At 43.2% G+C, this 22,085-nt stretch overlaps 1 protein-coding gene across 1 annotated transcript; it reads left to right on the forward strand.

Annotated features, from left to right (window-relative positions):
• The first annotated feature begins 242 nt into the window (after window positions 1–242).
• LOC150040306 (ubiquitin-like modifier-activating enzyme 1) lies at window positions 243–21,873 on the forward strand. The gene is given in 27 exon segments (XM_090327300.1): window positions 243–385; window positions 2,507–2,584; window positions 2,586–2,627; window positions 2,738–2,793; window positions 2,872–3,040; window positions 3,134–3,268; window positions 4,217–4,323; window positions 4,554–4,644; window positions 4,757–4,889; window positions 7,313–7,410; window positions 7,521–7,667; window positions 7,807–7,983; window positions 8,095–8,199; window positions 8,283–8,363; window positions 8,623–8,778; window positions 11,398–11,563; window positions 11,694–11,890; window positions 13,040–13,104; window positions 17,137–17,332; window positions 17,913–17,987; window positions 18,118–18,307; window positions 20,014–20,102; window positions 20,293–20,385; window positions 20,504–20,695; window positions 21,133–21,234; window positions 21,332–21,432; window positions 21,586–21,873. Coding segments are annotated over 26 exon segments (3,177 nt in total). The 5' UTR covers window positions 243–385; the 3' UTR covers window positions 21,722–21,873.
• The last annotated feature ends 212 nt before the right edge of the window (window positions 21,874–22,085 follow it).

A 22,085-nucleotide genomic window follows, 5' to 3' on the forward strand; every position in this document is an offset into this window, starting at 1 on the left:
CTACGCTAGACTCTACCACAAATACTATTTTCTGCACAAAATCTCACTAGGAGTTTATTTGTGAATCGCTTACGGCCGAAAGCATCTGCTTTACGTTGCCAGGAGCACCTCAGCGTTACTTAAAGCCGGCACTTCGGCGTGGAGAACAGAGTCCCGGAAGTGCCGTGCTCCGGCACGGACGGAGTCACGTGGACGGAGTATCGCGAGGCGTGTGACGTCATAAGGAATTCAGGGTGGGTGGGGCTCTTCTGCCGCCCCTTCCGGTTTCCCTCGCCAAGGGAAGTGGCAGCCGCCATTTTGTCGTCTGTCGAGGGCCGCGGCGAGGGCGAAGGAGGCATCCTCTCTGCGGACGGGGCGACCACGGCCCCACGGCGGCCGAGGAGGGGTAGGCGCAGGCCGCCGCTGTGGTCGGGGTGGCTTGGCGTGTGGGGAGAGGGTGGCAGCCGAGCTTGACGGGCTGCTTCGGCGCGGCGACCTCGGAAAGGAACGCTTTTCTCGGAGCCTACACACTAGCGGGAGGCTGTGAGTGTGTGGGGGAGGGGGAGGGGCCCGGATCCGGGTCCGGGTCGGGGTCCAGTTCGGGGTCCGGGTCGGGTTCGGAGTCCGGGACCGGCTCGGGGTCCAGTTCGGGGTCCGGGTCGTGGTCCGGGTCCGGGTCGGAGTCCGGGTCGGGGTCCGGGTCGGGGTCGGGGTGCGGGTCCGGGTCGGGGTCCGGGTCCGAGTCAGGGTCGGGGTCGGGATACGGGTCCGGGTCCCGGTCGGGGTCGGGGTGCGGGTCCGGGTCGGGGTCCAGTTCGGGGTCCGGGTCGGGTTCAGAGTCCGGGACCGGGTCGGGGTCCAGTTCGGGGTCCGGGTCGGGGGTTCGGGTCCAGGTCAGGGTCCGGGTCGGGTTCGGAGTCCGGGACCGGGTCGGGGTCCAGGTCGGGGTCCGGGTCCGAGTCGGGGTCCGGGTCCGGGTCGGGGCCTGGGTCGGGGTCCGGGTCAGGGTCCGGGTCGGGGTCCGGGTCGGGGTCCGGGTCGGAGTCTGGGTCCGGGTCCGGGTCGTGGTCCGGGTCCGGGTCGGGGTCCGGGTCGGGGTCCGGGTCGTGGTCCGGGTCCGGGTCGGGGTCCGGGTCGGGGTCCGGGTCGTGGTCGGGGTCCGGGTCGGAGTCCGGGTCCGAGTCCAGGTCCAGATGCAGGTCCAGGTGTGGCGGTCCTCACGCTGCTGGGGCCGAGGGGCGTAGAGCACATTCGGGACGCGGGTTTCGCTCCCCTGACCTGTATTTGAGACACCGGAGTCGAAGTTTGCTTGCTTAACGGCCATGCTGGGAATCTTCCCGCCGCCATGCGCCGCCAGACCGCAGGTTCAGCTTGCAGTCTCAGGTACATTATGGACGCTCGGAAACTCCACCACTCGTGAACCTAAACTGGGAAACTCCCGCCAGTGGGCACTGGGGTATCGCGAGTGTGGGTTCAGCCGTCGCACCTGCTTGTCCCCGTTGTGTGCCTTAAAGGTCCTCCCGATTATACAGGTAGATCACTGGAGGTGGTCAGGACAGAAGCACACCATTAGTTTGTGTAATTGAGACATTTTAAAACGTTAGGATATAGTGGGCCAATGGAAAAACCCTTCTGTTGGCTGTGTTTCTCTCAGGAGTACTGAAAATCATAGCAAGTCTTACCTACTTGGCTTCATTTGCTTTTCGCACCTACACACACAACATTAAACAAAGTCCCTTGATATCAGTATCTTTCATGCCTTTCTACACATCAGTACACCCAAAGAAGAGGACAGTCTTGACATGGACTGTTTGTCATTGGCCTCTGCCCTGAGAACTTTACTTAATCAGAAGCCTTTTTCGTGAGGAGATCTTTATAGGTCCAGGTTTTCTGTCATGATGAGTACCCTGGAAATCTATTTTCTTCACACCTTCTACCCCTCAGGGGGGGTGATTTCCCTAGGAAATTCCAAAATCCCAGACACCTAGGGTGGTAATCTTCATATTTCTTTCTAGTTGCTTCATTAATGAAGACCCTGCAAGTCAAAAGCTGTTCTTTAGGGACCTTTACTAGCATTTACTTTCATGCAGTTCAGTCTTTGTCAGCTAACCCTTAATATCTTCCTGTAGTCTAACCATCCCAAACAACCAAACATAAACAGGAGTTTGTTGAGCATGTAGTCTCCCATTACTTCTCAAACTAGGTCCGAAGAGATCCTTCTCTATCATATCAATTTTGGTCCTCAGCAGGCTTGTTTCTAAGACTTTTTCTGGACTGTGCTTTTACTTCGAATGGTAGGGTTCACAAATTGTTCTGTGTGAGTTGTCAGAAATAGGATCCCATTTGCAAATCTCTTCAATGTTTTCTTACTAAACTTTCACACTCTCCATTTTCCAGACTCACCCTCCTTTTTTGCCTTTGTAAAGAAACTGACATCATAATATCAAACAATGTCCTCACCTCTCCAGAATTTTTCCCAGCATCATCTACTCATGTGCCTCAACTCTGATACTGTCATACTCTCTAGATGTCCAGCGAACTTCTTTCTAAGAAACGTCGATTGTCTGGACCTGATTCCCAGGTGGGTTCTGAGTACCCTATTACAAGCCCTAAGTTGTTTGTTTGGAGTTGCATTTGGAACAACCAAAGTGAGTGTCTTCTACTTGATGTTTGATGGTGGGGGGAATTTAGCTTGGCTCATCTATCCAAGCCACATCACACTGTTTATCCCCCTTACAATGTTTCTCTGCAACCCTAGGAAATGCCAAAAGACAGTGAGACAGACATAGATGAAGGTCTTTACTCTCGGCAGCTGTAAGTGTTTCCAGGGATGGATTTGACCTGTGGGAGGAGGCAGAGTATATCCTAACAGGGGGATTTACATTTATGCAGGTATGTACTGGGTCATGAAGCAATGAAGCATCTCCAGACATCCACTGTGCTGGTATCTGGCCTGAGGGGACTAGGTGTGGAAATTGCCAAGAATATCATCCTTGCAGGGGTCAAAGCTGTCACCCTTCATGACCAGGGGACTGCCCAGTGGATTGACCTTTCCTCCCAGGTACTTCTTACTGGTTTTCTCCCCTTTGCCAAAGCGGCAGCCTATCATGATAGCAGTTTCATTTATCTCAGATCTGCCTTTAACTGTCCTCAGTTCTACCTACGAGAGGAGGACCTTGGTAAAAACCGAGCTGAAGTATCCCAGCCCCGTCTTGCTGAGCTCAACAGCTATGTGCCTGTCAGCACATACACTGGGCCCCTAGTAGAAGACTTCCTTAGTGGTTTCCAGGTACAAAATGGCATCACCTTGATTAAAGAGTGATACTTTTGTCTTTCTGTCTCTAATTCTCTGATTTCCCCATCTTTCTTATTCTAGTTCTCATTCTCTTGTTGCTCTATTTCTCTCCAACCCTTCCTGAGCTGTCTTACTTTCTTTGCTGTTCAATACATTCTATATGTCTTAAGTCACTTCCCTGTTCCATTATGTCAGATTTGTGCAGTTTTATCAAACTGCCTGGCTTTGTGTGCCCTGACCAGGATGAAGTTCAACCTGGGATTTGTTTGGGGCAAAATGAGAGGAGGTTTAGGAGAGACATGTATCTGTCCATACATTGTGTATAGTGTTTAAGAGAACTGAGTTCTGGACTAAAACTTCTTCGATGTGTACTCTTAAATTTTGGTAACTTTATGGGCATGGCAAATTCACTTGAACTTGCCTGCCTGAATATCCTACCATTAAACAGAAACAGTAAAGTGTCTACCTTGTTGTGCTTTTGTGAGGGTTGACCTAGGGAAGGCTGTAGGTGCCTTGTGGTTTCTGAGAAGCTGAATGCATCAAAGCTTCTAAAGTAGATATAGAAATCCTCTAGTGAATCAGGACAGATATGGAGACAAATTCCATAAATGATAGTTACAGAGTTATTTTGTTGAGGATTGGTATACGTAATGTGTATTACGAAGAATTACTTTGAATGTTTTGTGGCACAACAGGGTGCTAAATTGTTGGCAGCCCCTATTAGCCAAAGAATTGTTCAGACTGTTCTTCCATTCCTTCATTTATTTGATGGACTCCTTTTTAATATGCTGATACACAGTAATACTTAACATGTGTTTTAATCAAGGAAATCTTGATCTTGATTTTCTGTCTCCCTCCTCATTCCCTGCTACCTTTCTGTTTATTCTTTCCCTTCCTCTCACTCCAGTGTCAGAACTCAGCCTGAGCCTCTTGACATTACAGGTGGTGGTTCTCACCAACTCTCCTCTGGAGTATCAGCTGCAGGTGGGTGAGATCTGTCACAACCGTGGAATCAAGCTGGTGGTGGCAGACACCAGGGGCCTATTTGGGTGAGTGTCTCCTTCTCTTTTGTCTTCATATTCTACCATATCCCCAGGCCCTCTTCATCAGCCAGCCAGCTTTCCAGTTCTGCTTGTTCATTCCTGCTGTGTGGCATAGGAGCCATCTGGTTCCTACCAGTGATGGCTGAGGTTGTTTAGAAGCTTTCACTGGGCCTTGATAGACCAGAGAATGCCTTGGGCACTGTCTCATGCTTTAGTTCTATTACCTTTCTCTACAGGCAACTCTTTTGTGATTTTGGAGAAGAAATGATTCTTGTAGATTCCACTGGGGAGCAACCACTCAGTGCGATGGTTTCTATGGTCACCAAGGTAAGGAGGCCAGCCCTGGGAGTTTTTCCTTTGTAGGCAGGTGAATGGTGACCATCTTTCCTGTCCACAGGCACTTTGAACCTGTCTCTGAATATTACTCTTTTCCAAGCAGGATAATCCTGGAGTTGTCACCTGCCTGGATGAATCTCGGCATGGGTTTGAGAGTGGTGACTTTGTGTCCTTCACAGAAGTTCAGGGCATGAGTGAACTCAATGGTCTCCATCCTACAGAGATCACAGTGCTGGGTATGCTAAATCTGTAGGGATGATAAATGGTGGACCAATCCAGGGTGAACCATGTTCTTGGGTGTGGGCTGTCCCAGAGTCCAAGAGAGAAGTCTGTTTTTCTGGAATCTGAGGTTCATAAGAAATGACCAAAAAAAAGAGGTGCAATTTATGATCACTAGTGTTTCCATTCCTTCTTTTCTGTGTTTTAATTTTAATAGATACATTCTTTTCAGTAAAGTCTGTCTTCCCTTTTTACAGGGCAATCATTTGCCACTGTTGCTTTTTTTCTTACTGAGGCTAATACACATGTTGGACAAGTGTTTTATGTAAAAAGCCTGAATACTCAGAAAAATCTGAGACAAAGAAGTGCTTCCATTGGCTTCTTTATTGTTTGGTGTGAAAAATTCAGGTTTTATATCTCCAAGAAAGTGTTTTGACCACACTCCCAAATATTTCGTAGTTTGGTTTAGTTTGGTTTTTTGCATTCACTCAGATTGAAGTATGAAAAAATGTTTGTTTGCTAGAATGATGACTTGGGCATTTGTCCTATGCTGGGCCTGCTGGTAATTCTTGTAGATTTAATGCATGTGAAATTGTTTTTATTTTGCCTCTCTTTTCTCTTTCTCTCTCTCTTTTTCTGTCATTTGTAGTCATCCTAGAATTTGAATTCAGGTACAAAAACATGCTATGCAATTAGTTGCTTCATGATTCATGTCCTCTGGCCTGTTGTTTCTAAAAGACTTTTATTCTGAGTATGGAATTCAAGGTTAACTGTTAACATTTCTTCATTGATTTATTCCAGTTTTGCTAATGTTGTGCATTCATTCTGTAATGATAATAGTTACTTTTTCATCCCCTCCCTTCCTGGTATTGTGATTTTGCTGCTGTGCTTCTGTTTTTTTTTCATTTATCAATTAGGACTTACCATAATTACCTCATTTGTGGATCAATATAGTCATTGGGTACATTTTTATTTGGTTTGGTGTTTTTTGGTGGTGCTGTTTTGCTTCTTTTTTTTGCCATTCCTGCTGCTTATATTCAGGATGTAGGAACTGATATGGGGCTATGTCAAGGCTAGCCCTTGAGCAACAGCACCAATTCTAGCTATGTCTGGGTATGTGGTACTAAGGAACCAAACCTAGAGCATCCAGCTTGATAGGCAGGTACTCCACTATTAGGAAATGCTCCCTGCTTCTCTTTTAGTGTTTGAGTCTTTTTCTTTCCTTGCAGATAATGGGATTTTGAATTTCTTATGTGCCATGCTATCCCACTAAACCATGTCTCAACTTCTTTCATGGGTTGGTTTTCTTTGAGCTAGGGTCTCTCTACCTGCATTTGGCTTCCTTCCTGGTCTTTATTCTCTGGTACTGATGCTCTGAACTCTTTGGTCTGTTTCAACCAGAGAGAGTTTACTCCTCAGCTTTCCCCTCTATCCTGTTTTACAATCTCAGGATTCTTGTTTAACTGTGCTTGTTATTAAAGTGAGATGTGTTTTTGGTGTTGTAGTTGCTAAGGTGGAAAGATAATGGCAAACAGTGAAAATTTGGAGTCCAATCTGTTCTTGTTTATTGAAGTAAGCAGGATGCCTGAGAGCCAGTGAGGTCTTGTCTATTAAGGAATACATCTGGATCTGAACTGAGTCTAAGGATTAAAAGGCTTATTCTGTGGACTGGATTGGGTAAGGGTTATGGCTAAAGAGATGATGGGGCTTTGAGTTCCAGATGCTGATAAGGGAACATGTGTACAGAGTCTGTGGTGAGTGGAAATAGAGATGAGATGTTAAATTGTGGTTAAAAAAGAGATGAATTTTGAGAAGACAATTTTGAGTTATGTTTGGACAGTTGGGGATAATAGAAAGCTAATACTGTCATTTGTACTGAACTATAAGAGCATGTGGAAAAGTCTTTTGGACTCAAGGTCTGACGGTGACAGAGTCAAAATGGAGAGGGAAGAAACTTGACACAACCAGAATGCCCTCTGGCTGACACTTAATACATATGGTCTGTGTAGGTTTTGGCCTAGATCCAGGGCAGAAGAGAGAGTGTTCCCTTGTTTTTCCTGATACTAAACTTTTGATGCAAAGTCTGTACCTTCATAGCAGTCTACCATTTGAACCATAATCTCATCCTGTATATCTTCATTTTTTTGTTGTTTTTATTGGTTAGTGGGTGTAACACAGCATCCTTCTGAATAGGCCAACTGGCCTCAAATCAAATAATACCCCTCCTTAGCCTCCTAAGTGCTAACAATAGCGTAGGCATGCAATCAGATGGGAGATGGTTTGAGTATTAGTAATTGGTCAAGAACACTGGTAATGGGTTAGGTAGGACAAAATGGCTCGTTGTCCAATTCTTGTCTTGATTTTGCCACTGAATTTACAAGGGAAAGAGGGACAGTGCATGATCTGACCAGTTGTCTGTCCATATTTTGTTTTCTCCCAGGTCCGTACACATTTAGTATCTGTGACACCTCCAACTTCTCTGACTATATTCGTGGAGGCATTGTCAGTCAAGTGAAAGTATCTCAGAAGATTGGTTTTGTGAGTATGGGGAAGTGAAGATTAGAAGAAAAGCTGGTGTTTTAGGCATTTCCAGCTGATGGTTTAGTTTTGTTTTCACACTTCTGGTCTTAATACCTCACTTTCCACAGAAGTCCTTAGGAGCCTCCCTGGCAGATCCAGACTTTGTGATAACCGACTTTGCCAAGTATTCTCGCCCTGCTCAGCTGCACATTGGCTTCCAGGCTCTCCATCAGTTCTGTGCTCAACACAGCAGGGCACCTCGGCCCCACAATGAGGTAGGCGGGTGGGTAGGAGAGCCATTCAGGCTCCCTGGCTTGAAGCTCTGTCATGCTTGTGCTTCCCTCTGCTCTTCCTCCCTACTGCGACTGCCATGGTAATATGAGGGGTTCTCTGTTGGTCTTCCTGACCCACTAGGAGGATGCAGCAGAACTGGTGGCCCTAGCACAAGCTGTGAATATTCAAGCTGCACCGGCAGTCCAGCAGGAAAATCTGGATGAAGATCTCATCCGGAAGCTGTCCTATGTGGCTGCTGGGGATTTGGCACCCATGAATGCCTTCATTGGAGGCCTGGCTGCCCAGGAGGTCATGAAGGTCAGCATGGGTGGGGAAGGGCATGTCTTGATGTGATCCATGCACCCTCCTGACTCTTGTGATCTCCCTGTGCCTGTCCCTTTGACTGGATGGATGGCCTTCACTCCATAGGCCTGTTCTGGAAAGTTCATGCCCATCCATCAGTGGCTATATTTTGATGCCCTGGAATGTCTCCCTGAGGAGAAAGTAGCCTTCATGGAAGACCGGTGTCTCCCGGTATGTCAGTGAGAGGCAGTAGGATGGGAGGGACTATCTCTGGGAAAGCTCCTGACTAATGTGCCTTTTTTCACATGATCCAGCGTCAGAACCGTTATGATGGACAAGTGGCTGTATTTGGGTCAGACCTGCAAGAGAAGCTTGGCAAGCAGAAGTACTTCCTGGTGAATGACACTGTTGGCCCCTCATTGTTTTCGTCACCTGATCGTGAACCACCCATTCTTTCTGGGCTTTGGTCTTGATTCTAGCCTGAAGCATCGTTTAGTTTCCCTTGCCCAGTGACTCCTCTCTCAGGCAGTGTGGGATTTTATGGCCCCAGGATCTGCATCTTACCTTCTGGGAACTCTGCAGTGCAAGAGAATAGTAGTGGGAGGGCTTGTGTTGCCTTCACTCATTCTGATTAGACCTTTCTCTACTTTCCAGGTGGGTGCAGGTGCTCTTGGCTGTGAGCTGCTCAAGAACTTTGCCATGATTGGGCTCGGCTGTGGGGAAGATGGGCAAATCACAGTTACAGACATGGACACCATTGAGAAGTCCAATCTGAACCGACAGTTTCTCTTCCGTCCTTGGGATGTCACAGTGAGTGATGATACAATGGAATAAAAGGTTAAAAAGCTGTGTATGCGTGTGTGTTTTAACCTTCCACTATTCATTTTTTCTAAGCCTTCCAGTCTTCAGTTAGGCAGAAATTTATTGAATTCTTTTGTATGCTCTTTGATTTATCAGGTTTCACAACTGTTTTCCTCATTACCCATTTCCTTGGATTCCTGGCCATTGAAAAATAGGAGTAGGGGGAAAGACCATAGCAACACTATGTAAGAGTCTTCTGTCAAAGGCATTGCTATTTTACTTGCTCTGGATTTGTTTTATACTCCACATTCTAAGCTCTAAACATTTAGAATAGGTAATTGAGCCAGAAAGAAGTTTGCTGGCTTTTACCTGCCAGGAAGATTGCATAGTAACTGAGAAATTTTCATAGTGTATCCTGAGTTCTGGTTGGTAGCCCTCACTGAGTCTACATGATGATAGTAATGTCCTGCAGGCTGGCAGAACCTGTGTAGTGTGTGTACCATTACAGCTATTGTGAGGCAAAGATAGGTTCTTAGTTTTAGGCTACCTCTGAAAAAAAGTTAAGACTCTTTCTGCCAAAGTAAGTTTAACATGATGGGGACTTAAAGGTTTGACAAGTCTGAAGAAAGTATGAATAGTAGCATAATGGACCAGGCCTGGCCTTCAGACCCTTTTGTGAAATATGGGTGTCCCTCATGTTACCACCAATGCCACAACAGCATTCTCATACAGATTTCCCAATTTGTCCTATTGGAAGAAAATTTCTACTCTTTTTTTAAGAAAGCGATTAGCATAATTTCGTTTTTTTTTATTTTTTCTGTTGGTTGTAGGCGTGTGGGCTTAGGTGCCAACCCTTCACTTCCAGGCTACCGCTCTACTACTTGAGCACCCTTTCCAGTTTTTTTGGTGGCTAATGGGAGATAAGAGTTTCATGGACTTCTTTGGGCTGGTATTGAACCATGATCTTCATTCAGTTCTTAGTAGCTAAGATGGCATGAGCTACCTGCTGAAATTTAGTTTTATAACACATTTCCATTGTTTCATTTGCTTAATGCATGCAATGTTATCTTTTCCCGATTGAGTTCCTCATCATCCTTTGTGGCCCTTTCAACACCTAACAATAGTTTCAGTGGTTTTACTGTTGCATTTTTTCTTTTTCCTTTTTTTATTGCCAAACAGAATTTTTATTTGCCAGATAGAATGTGCGTTTCTTCACAAATACTGATACCCCTTCTCATGCTTTTCCATTACCCTCCTCTCACCATTTTTATAAATGCATAATGAACTTTGATTATATTCAGTCTCATTTAACAAGTCCCTTATTCCTCCTACTTTTCAGTATTATCTAATCCCAACAGCCTGTTTTAGATTTTTTTTAAAGTGTGTATTCATTGTTGTACCGTGGTTCTCATTGTCTTATTTCCACATGTTACTTTCCCATTCCTTGCCTGCCTACCCCAGCTATCAGCAGCCTCTTTCATTAAGATTTTTTGGTATCATCTTCATAATCAATTGCATTTTGAAATTGACTCACCTCTATGTCTTTATCATTTCTATTTCCTTGCTTGTCTTTCTTCCACTAAACAGTTCCATGGTTAAAATCACCTTGGTTTTGTGTGTGAGTTTGTATGCCCTGCATATTTTATTTGCATTATAAATAACTTACTTTCCTATCCCTTATCTTTTTCTGAGTTTCTCATTTGGGCACGAATGAGCACTATAAAGCTTCTAACCAAAGTAATTTCTGGTGGCTTATTCCTGTAATCTTACCTGCACAGGAGGCTGAGACCTCAGGATTGTGATTCAAGCCAACCTGGTCAGGAATTTTTGTGTGACTTTAAATTGGCCACAAAGCAGGCAGAAGTACAGTTGTGGCTCAAGTGGATTAGTACTAGTCGTAAACAGTGAAGCTCAGGAATGAGAGTGCCTCGCCACGGGTTTTATGCCCCAGGACCACCATAGACATGCATATGCATGAACACAGAAGTATTTCAGAAGTTGTCTTTTGGACCTTTCTTTGCTGCAGTGGAAGAACATAACGAAGAGCGAAGACATTTTGTTAGATTCTAGCAACTACAAAAACTTAGTGAGAAAGAACAAATAGAGTAATAGGAGGTATCGTGGAGAAAGCTGCTGTGCAGGACAGACAAAGAAAGATGCTTTGGACAAGACATCTGCTTAAAGACCTAAACATGAGAGAATAGGAAGGTGGAAAGAGATTTTCCCAAGTAATTATGGGAACCATTACAGATGTTTTGCTTAATAAGAGGAAGATGATTTGAGATCTGAAAGGATTCTGCTTATCCCACATTATTGCCACTTTGGTTTTCTTTTGGTGAACCCTGCCCAGCTCTGAGTGGCAATAATTAAAACAGAAATATTACATGTTGATGAGGTGAGTCTGATCCATTGACTCTCTCAGTTGTGTGAACTGTTTCCTTTCTTCTCCCCCTCATCCCCCATTCTTCTTTCACTCCTACCTCCACACCTTTTCCATAACTGGTCTTGTGACATTGTCATTTGTTAATCAGGGCTCCCCTAAACTTGGAACCATCATTGAGTAAATTGGTCCTCATGGTAACTGTGTGAATGGTTACATGGGAAATCTGTCTGCTTGTTGCCACCCAGAAATTAAAGTCTGACACGGCCGCCACAGCAGTGCGCCAAATTAATCCCCTCATCAGGGTGATAAGCCACCAGAACCGTGTAGGCCCTGACACAGAGCATGTCTATGATGATGACTTCTTCCAAAACCTGGATGGTGTGGCCAATGCTCTGGACAATGTGGATGCTCGTAAGTTTGGTGGTTGGAGGGTGAGGATGAGGGCAGAGGTGTGAAAGATGGCATGGAGGAATGGTTGTCTTCCTGTCTCACCCAAATGTTCCTCCTGTGTACATGCTTGTCTCCTGTCTCCTCCATGAAGGCTTATATATGGACCGCCGTTGTGTGTACTATCGCAAGCCTCTGTTGGAATCTGGCACTCTGGGCACCAAGGGCAATGTGCAGGTGGTCATCCCCTACTTGACTGAGTCCTACAGTTCTAGCCAGGACCCTCCTGAGAAGTCAATTCCTCTTTGCACACTGAAGAACTTCCCCAATGCTATCGAGCACACCCTGCAGGTAAACAATCTTGGGAATGGGGGTAGAAGTGATAGTAGACAGGTGGATGATGTCTTTGTTGCTCAATTTCTTTCTTAGCTGAATGATCACACTGTGGCATTACATCCAGATAATGGGTTGAGATGGGGTCATGAAAGTGTGCTTATGTTAGCTCCAGATCTCATCCTCACAAACAGCTAATACTGTGGTACCTGGATCACTTTTTACTGTTTTTAGGGTTTCCTACATATTTAGGGTTTTATAATTACTGGATGAAAATGTGCTTAGCAGCTGGTCACTCATCTCAGTTTCTGTAAATGTAATGCACATGTGTAATGAATACTAGAACCATATCCTAGTTCCAGTTTTCTTTTAACCCATTATAAACTGCTTTCAGAATGGTTCTTAGTGCATATTTTGAGGCATGTTAAGAGTGTAAGATGGAAAAAATAGATATAAAATCTCCAGTTCCATCACTACTTCAATCTTACAGAATTTATTTGCTGCACTTATCAATGCCTGTCTGTTTGTATATAGATGTCTAGTAGGAATGTAAGAGAGAAAAAAATCCAGCACCAGTGCCTGTCTGTGTGTATATAGGACTCTAGGAGACTCTCATTCTCTGACTGTCTACCCAGTATGACGTGATATTGTGAAGGAGGTTTTAAAAAAATTGTTCCTGCCATCAGGGATTACAAGTATCTGAGATTCCCTAGCTCCAAAAGGTGCATTTCAGGAGTATTTCTCATTCAGCAAAGCACTTGGCATATATTGTGTCCTTGGCACTAGAAGTAATTACTCATTTCTTAAAGATTATTGCTGTAGATACAGTAGTATTGTTTTTATTTTAAAAAGACCTAAGTCCTGTTTGTTTCTTTGTATTACTGTTTAAGTCAGAAAGGTGTCTTCTGTGTGTGTGTGTGTAGACCTGGAATTTGAATCTGAATATCCAGAAATCTAGAGGCTCCGAGCATCAGTGATCTCCCCATGAAGGTGAAATGTGAGAAGATTTGGGGAACCCTGTTTGGAAGGCTTTAGTGATTTCCCACCTAGAAGCATTGTGTGTTCTTCCTCCCAGCCCTGTTCACTGATTGTCTTGCTGATATTTATAGAAATGAAACCTAGTTAGACAACTGTTACTGTACATAATTCTGTTTGCTCTGTCTGCAGTGGGCTCGGGATGAATTTGAAGGACTATTCAAGAAGCCAGCAGAAATCGTCAACCATTACCTCATGTATGTCTAATTTGACCTACGTCTAATTTGCTCACCTTTAAAGACAGACATCATAACCCTTTTTTCCTCCGCGACACACAAATTCAGCAATATGAATTGTATTTCCTTATGATTAATGTTAATTGTACAAAGAAGTTGCATGATGACCACGTACACTTACAATGTTCACCCTTCCCTATTGCATTTTGATTAATCTCCTGCTTCCCTGCCTTTTTGTTTGCTTATTAAGTTACTGTAGAGGTGGTGGATAGAGGGGTTATAGTTACAGTAGTCAGGTGAGGACATTTCTTCCTGAACATGCTATTCCTCTCCCTCATTTTCTCCTACTTGTCCCCCTCCTGACTTCGCCTTGCTCCCCAGATTGTAAAGTTCATTTCTAATATAGTGTCAGCAGTGAGTATCACTGTTGAATTGGTTCACCCTTTGTTCCCCCTGTTGCAGTGGTTGGTCTTCTTCCCATACAAAACAAAGGGTACAGAAATTAAAATCAGCGACTAAAGGAAATAAACCAATGGGAAAAAAGAAATAACTGAAGAGTAAAATAACCAACATCTGATACTCATTATTATGTCATCACTTATATGTACATTCATATATATAGACATCCATACATGTCACATTTATTTGTGTATATTTGCATCTGTGTATATGAACACATACAAATCTGCATATAAAGAAGGAAATCCAAGCTGGGCATGATGGCTCATGCCTGTAATCCTAGCTACTCAGGGAGCTGAGATCTGAGGATCAAGGTTCAAATCCAGCCTGGACCCTAAAGTCCCAAGACTCTTATCTCCAGTTAGTGAGTAGAAAATGCGAAGTGTGGCTTGGCTCAAGAATAGGGCAATAGCCCTGATCTGAAGAGCTCAGGGACAGCAGCACCCAGGCCCAGAGTTCAAGCCCCATGACCACCATCACCACCAAAAAAAAAAGTCACACAAATATCTTTACACATTTATGTGTGAGTGTGTGTGCGCACACGTGAGTGTGTATACACATGGATGGATGTCTTTGTGGTGTTTTAGTGTGTTTATGTGTACTTTAAATCTGTTTGCTACCTATCACCCTTCTTTTCCTACTCCTTCTTGCCTCCTGGTTCCCGTGTCAGTACCTGTTGTGCACTCAGTTGTCATTATTTGATGTAATAACAGTAGTTACAATGACTACAGCAGTAGAGTAATTTTAGGTCTGTTCTTTTCCTTCTTCTTCATGACTAGAGAATACTCCATTGGGTATATGGCTCATTTTCTTTACTTATCCATTGCTATACACGCTGATACAATAGCTTGGCTCTTGTGACCATTGCTGTGCCAAATGGTAGTGTGCAATTCTGTAGTAGACTTACTTATATGCCCAAGAGCTGAATGTCAAATGAGGACATATGGTTGTTCTGTTTTCAGCTTGTATTTTGTGTGTGCACATGTCTGTGTAAAGTGGTAATGGTGTTTTAACTAAAGGCTTGCTTTTTTTATTTTTACTTATGGCTGGTATTGTACTGTTCCAATCAAGCTAATTTTAAAGTACAATCTTGCATGATTTTTCCCATGAGCTGTCTTTAGTGGAGCTGTGTTATCAGGTATAAGCCATGATCAGTTGCTCTGTTTTTGGTTATATGAGATTTTCATTTTTACTCCACATGATGTGTCCAAGTTTAGATAGTTTGTCTACTGGATGTTAGTCATCTCACTAAGAGAAAGGGAATCTCAGGAAACCTTTCAGTGTGCATTTCTTACAGGTAGGGAACTAGACTATTCATTTATATAGTGGCTGTCTTTGTATGTCTTTTGAGTTCTCCATTTGTTTGAAATTTCTTCTGTTGTTGGTAATGGTGTTCTGTTACAGTTGGCTTGAACTCAGAACCCTCAGCTTATTAGGTAGATAGTCTACTACTTGAACCATGTTCCCAAATCTACTTTATGTTGTAATTTTTGTTGTTGTTTCATTTCTGAGCAAAGTTAATCTTATATATGCATTTGTAGCTGGGGTGTAACACATATGCCATTAGCTCATCTGTGAATGGATATGGACTTTCGTTAACTTTGTAAGCTAATAGCTGACAGAGACTGATTTTTTCTCTGATCTGTTGATTTTCTATTTTTAATAACATCTTCCTCTTGCTATGTTGAAGGTTTTCACTACAGTGCCATCCCACCAGTTACTTCTTGCACCTACTTCTGGGTTCTCAGATTTTTGTTTGGAAAAGACCTTGCATTTTGCTGTATTTATTTATGAGTGTTTTCTCCTATGCCTTAGTATGGTAGTTTCAGATTTTTCAGTTTCAAACATTAAGGCCTTTGACCCATTTTAAATTGACATTTGTTCAAGATGACAAGGAGGATGTTAAATGTCAGTCTTCTGAAACAGTTTTTTCTAACTCCTTTTGTAACTGACACTTTTCTCTATGGTAAGTATGTTTGACTCTTGTTAAAATCAGGTGGCTATAACATTTGCTACCAGTATTCTACTGATTTGTGTGTGTTTATTCTTGTGCAAGTGTCATCAGGTACACTTCTTAACTACTGCTTTAGAGTAAAAGTTGGGGCCAGTTTGTTTTCATTTTAATGTTTTGTTTTGTTTATACATCCAGAATTATCTTCTTTCATCAGCATTTCTTCTTCTATTTGGGCTTTATCCTGTGTCCATATGAAATTTTTTGCTTCATTTTGATTTTTTTCTGTTTTTGTGAAACACACCATTAGGCTTCTGGTGGGAATTTTGTTCCCTTTTGCCAGTGCGTGAGCATAGGTTTTTGTATCATCTTGTAACTTCAGTTTCTTTTTTGTGTTTTTGTTTTGAATTCCTTCTACATGCTAGTTAGGTTGATTCCTGATATTTGTTTCTTTTCTCTGAGGCTGTTGTAAAGAACTGTTGTTCTGAATTCTTTCTCAGCCTGATTTGTTGGTGTATATAGACATTTTTTAGTTTTGTATGCTGCAGTTGTGCAAATGAACATGTTGAGATGTAGGAGTTGTATTTTGGTGGCTGCTATATGACCTCCTAACCTGTAATACTTTATTGTCTGAACATGGGGATAACGTGTGTGTGTGTGTGTGTGACACAGAAATAAGAATAGAAAATGTTAAGTTTATCCATATGTATAGAGATTCGGAACTTGTGTGTGTTTGTGTCTGTGTGTGTGTGTGTGTGTGTGTGTGTGTGTGTGTGTGTTGCCTCATTGCCTTGGCTCTGAACTTTTGGGTTTAGGAGAATTAGTTTCAGTGATTTTTTTTTCTGTAGAATCCTGTTGTAGGTTTATCAGATAATGATACACAGATACATTCCTTCTATTCCCACTTTCCTTAGAAAGCTTATTGCAAAATAATGTTGAATTTTTTGGAGGCTTTTTCTCTTACTGGTTGGAAAAGGGGCTTGAACACAGGGCTTCAGTGATCCTCTCTAAGCACTTTTGCTCAAAGCGATCCAGTATTCCACTATACCACTTCGAACCACAGCCCCATTTCCAGTGTGTGTGTGAGTGATTTTAGATAAGAATCTGATGGGACTTTCCCATTCTAGGAATCTTCCAATAACAGTCCTCATTCTATTAAAAGCATTTAGTCTGAATTTGATATGATCAGATGTTTTCTTTTAATCTGTTAATTTCTTGTACTATTTTTAATGATTTTGCACGATGAACCATTCTTGCATTCCTGTAATGATCTTCCAAATAGCTTATTTGGCTTCATTGAAAATGTTTTTGTGTCTTTTTTTGTTTTTGTCAGAGACCTTGGACTGTAAGTTTGCTGCTGTTGTTGCTGTATACTTGTTTGGTTTTGATATAAGGAGAATACTAGCCTCATATAGGGCATCTGCTGATTTCCTTCTTTTTGTACTTTATGGATTGGTTTGAAGAGTATTGGTATTGAAAATTGGCATTGCAACATTAGATACTCAGAATAAATTAATTAGAAACTGTCTCATACCACAGGAGTCAACTGGATTTTCATTTTTTTGGTAAAACTGTTTTCTCATGTACCTTCTAGGTCTATTGAGGAATTGTATATTTTCTTTTTTTTATCAAATTCCTGATAGGGATCCCAAGTTTGTGGATCAGACACTGCGTCTGGCAGGGAACCAGCCTTTGGAGGTGTTGGAGGTAGTACAGCGTAGCTTGGTGCTGCAGTTGCCCCACAACTGGTCTGACTGTGTGTCATGGGCCTACCACCATTGGCACACCCAGTATTCTGACAATATCCGGCAGTTGCTGTTCAACTTCCCTCCTAACCAGGTATGGGATGTTTTCTTGTGCAGCTTAATCACAACCATTTCGAGGAAGAAGGAAATTTAACCTAGGTTTCCAACATGTCCTCTTCCAGGTAGTCATGTTGATAACCCTGTTGATGTCAGTGGTTAAGGTGGCTCTTTCTTTAAAAATCCAGTTTTGTCCTTGCTTGCTCAAATAGGTGTTTGCCTGCCTTGCCTATCCAATAGAGGCTTGCCTTCCTTTTACTAGCCCATATAAAGGAGACTGGATCATGCCTGGTTAATAGTAATAGCTGTACATGCTAGAAATTTTGAAGTTACACAGAACACATATGTTTGTAGACTCTAGTCTTAGCTCCATTTGATCTTAGGGAGTTCATAATTTTACCTGTGGACCCCCATGTCCAAATAGGTCAAAGTCATGAATGTTGATTTCATACTAGGTTTGTGAGAATTTCCATTTATTATGATTAACTTAACATACCTACATTTGTTAACAAGCTGCGTGTATCACCCAATGTGAATTGCTGAGTCTTCTCTCAGGCAGCTTGTAAGAAACAAAAACCAAGAGCAACAGAAACATCTTCAGCTTCATATTCTCATAGCTTTCAAGCTCAGGAGTGCTGTTCTGGTCTGGGCCCAAACGCTGTCCCCATCCACTCATCTTTGATGTGAATAATGTAAGTCCCTCCTCTCCCCCCCACAGTGGGGTCACCAAGCATCAAGTGGCAGTTGGATGGGTGAGACATGGGCAGATACTGCATACCCTAGACTCATGTGGTCCTTTTATTATTCTGCTTTCTCCCCCAGACCCTGCATCTGGACTATGTGATGGCTGCTGCCAACCTGTTCGCCCAGATATATGGAGTGACAGGTTCTCAGGACCGTGCTGCTGTGGCCACGTTCATACAGTCCCTTCAGGTCCCCACGTTTACCCCCAAATCTGGCATCAAGATCCATGTTTCTGACCAGGAGCTGCAGAGCACCTGTGCTTCTGTTGGTGAGAATGTCTGAACATGTATCTGGAAGTTGCCAGTCTACTCTGTCTTATCTAAGCCTCCTCAATTAGTCTTCTGTCATTGGTAGTGCTGTGTGACACTGTTGCTAAGATTTTCTCATATACCCTTCACTTGAGTTTCCACCTTGCTTCCATATAAAGTAAGAGTCAAAGATGATTGAAGCAAACTGTCTTTTTTCTTCCTTTTTTTGTTTTCTTCCTCTGTAAAGTTTCAAGAGAACTGAAATGCTACCAATTGTTTTTGAGTTGCAGTCTGACTCAAACCTAGAATCCACCAGCTTTGTAGTCGCAAGCGCTGGAATTGAAGTCATTGTGTATACCCATCTAGCATGTTCTTCCTTTTCATGGAGACATTGGCATACCTGGGTCTCCCTTCTTTTGTTTTTCCTTGATAATTTTTTTTCCTGAAAAGGAAAGGGCATGATTTCTGTCAGTGCTTTTCCTTGCTTGGTTCTTGCTATGTGAATTTATAGATAGATCACTCCTGTCTTCCTATCTATATTTCTACTTCAAATTTGACTCTCTATGCTCTGTACCTGGTACTGGCCATCATTTCATTATTCAACTCAGTATCCCTCTTTACTCATCATTATGTACCATGCTACCTTCTTCTTTTCTTTCTTCTTGGTCTTTGTTTCTTCATACTTTCCATACTTCTTTTCAAGTATCTATAGTATCCTGATATTCTTCCTGTGTTACAGCAGTACATGCACCTTTCTTTGTGTTTTTCTCTGCATGTTTTGCTGAGTAAACAAATTATTGCACATTTTCTTAGCTCTAATCTTCTGTCTACTCCACTGTCTTCATAATTTCTCCCTTTATCTTATTCCAAAATTTTCATATACATTTTCTGTGAACTTGACTGTAATTTCCTCCCCATTCCCACGACTATATCTCATTTCTCTCTTAACTTCCCATATCCTGTATCCTTCTGTTACTTCCTTCTCTTTCCTTCGGTTCCTTCAAGCTCTCCTGTCCCTTACTCTTCCCTTTTCTCAAAACGCCTATGATTTACCACCTTAGTGTTGCCAGTGTTAAATATTCACGTTTTCTGTGCAATAGGTCTCTGACTCTTTTCATCTTACAGAATTGAAACTATATGCTCATGAAACAATTTCTTCCATATTCCCCTTTTCACAGTCCTTGGAAACTTGCATCTGCTTTCTGTGTCTTGTTAGTTCTGCTAATCTAGTTATGGCATGTAAGTGAAATCATATAGGGTTTTTCCTATATATGTCTTCCTTATTTTATGTAGCAAAGTAGCCTCCGTTGTACACAGACAAAATGCCAAGAGACCCACTCCCTACTGACTTTGTCCATGTCATTATGCTTGGTGTAAGACGTTTCTTTCCTGGTAGCCTGAACAGCAGTCTATTTATATGTATGCAATCCATTTGAACTGCTAATGCATACTTCCATTGACTAGTGCCTTGTCCCTTGGCACCTGTGAATAATTCAACATGTTTTTATCATCTCTGTTCCACAGAGCCTCCAGAGTTGATTCTGACGATTATAAACCACCTCTTGTTGTCCTTTCAGTTGGGGTGTGTTCTCTTTCCTTCTTTTTAATTTTTTTCAAACCCTTTATCTGCCAGAACACCTGATGTACCTTGGACTTGCACTCCTTCTACTTCAGACCCTCGGATGGCTTTTGGGAGTACTGATGGCATTTCCCTTCCATTCTGCAGATGATGTCCACCTGGAAAAGCTCATGGCCACACTTCCAAGTCCAGTTATGCTCCCTGGATTCAAGATGTACCCTATTGACTTTGAAAAGGTGCTGGACAGGGGTCATGGAATGCACAGGAGGGATGTTTAACACTGAACTTTTTTTCAAGGTTATTGGTGTTTGGTGTGGACCAGATGTAGATGTTCAATGCATTTGCACAAAATTGGGGCTAGAAGCTAGTTGTCTTCTCAAAGGCTAGGGAAGTCCTTTTCCCTGCTGACTCTTCCACTGCCCACAGGATGATGACAGTAACTTCCACATGGATTTCATTTTGGCTGCATCCAACCTTCGGGCAGAGAACTATGACATCTCCCCGGCAGACCGGCATAAGGTGAAGACAGTGCAGATCCCATCTTGCCAAGCTGGGGTTTCCCACACTTCTTGCCTCGCACAGACTCTGTCCTCTCTGAACCATGATCTCTCCTGATCCTGTCCTTTCTCACACACAGAGCAAGCTGATCGCAGGGAAGATCATCCCTGCCATTGCCACCACCACTGCAGCTGTAGTTGGCCTTGTGTGTCTGGAGTTGTACAAGGTGGTCCAGGGACACCAGCGGCTTGAGTCCTATAAAAACGGTTTCATCAACTTGGCCCTGCCCTTCTTCAGCTTCTCTGCACCCCTTCCTCCTCCACATCATCGGGTAGGAGGGATGTCAGCCTAGACACTTTCCATTTTACCCATCATTCTAGAAGTCTCTTGGTGGTCAGAAAGGGGAGAAAGAGCGTGATTTCAGTTAACCACTTCTAGGCCCGAGAACAGGATATTAGGCCTTTTGCAATGCAGTTTTAATATGTGTGCGGATCCCACTTCATCAGTCTCATGCCTCAGATACCTTTATGGACAGTAAGTCTGGACTACTATGTTTGAATAAAAAGGAAGAAACAGTGAAAATGTAGTGCAGGTGGTAGGTGACTGAAAGAGTGGCCATTCTGGTCGCTATAGAATTTCTCCTACTTGCTTGGAATAAGGGATGGAAAATGAAAAGGTTCTGGAGAAAGGAAAGGGGTGTGACTGATCCCACTGTAAGATGGTAGGGCCACTTAGGGTAACCCCTTGTCACACTTGTTTGTCCCTCAGTACTATGAGCACGAGTGGACTTTGTGGGATCGCTTTGAGGTACAAGGCATACAGCCCAATGGTGAGGAGATGACCTTGAAGCAGTTCCTAGAGTACTTTAAGGTAAGGCGCATTCTCCTTCATGTGCCACCTCTGGGATAGCACTTGTGTGCTGTCCATCTCACAGAAACCACTGTTCCTCTTTTCCCCCTCTCCACAGAAGGAGCACAGGTTGGAGATCACCATGCTATCCCAAGGTGTGTCTATGCTCTATTCCATGTTTATGCCAGCTACCAAGCTTAAGGAACGGTTGAATCAGCGGTGAGTTGGTATCCGGGCAGGGAGTAGGAGGCCTTGTGTGAGTGTGGTTTCCTAAACTCCCTGCTATAGCTCTCATAGGTCACTGCTGTCCTTACGCCATCTCTATTTCTCTTCTTGATTCTTGCCCCTTGACATTCTGCTGTTTTGCTTCAGGATGACTGAGATTGTGAGCTGTGTTTCCAAACAAAACTTGGGCCGCCACGTGCGGACCCTGGTCCTTGAGCTGTGTTGCAACAATCAGAATGGAGAGGACATTGAAGTCCCTTATGTACGATACATCATACGCTGATCTACCGTGAACCCTGTCATTCCACTTCCAAGTCCCTCCTGCTTATGACAGAATCTGTTCCCAGCAAGGCCCATATATCTTTCTAAGAGTTCTTTTCAGTACTTGTTTCTGCTTGCCCAGACTTGGTATATATAATAAAGAGTTTACCTAGCTTTGGTGTGTCTGTTTTGTTGTTGCTGTTGTGAAATCCAGGGTCTTGTCCTTCATAGGGCTTGTGAGCTTCCAGCTGGCAAGCATGGTAACGTTAGGGGAAGAGTAGATATTCTACACTCTGCTTGCCTGAATTTGAGTTTATGTTTATTACCATGTAGAGATGGAGATAATGGATTTATTATATTCCTTTTTTTAAAACTTCCCACTTGAA

This window comes from Megascapheus bottae, chromosome Y (genome assembly GCF_031878675.1).
Source record: "Megascapheus bottae isolate mThoBot1 chromosome Y, mThoBot2.hap1, whole genome shotgun sequence".
NCBI lineage: Eukaryota > Metazoa > Chordata > Mammalia > Rodentia > Geomyidae > Megascapheus > Megascapheus bottae.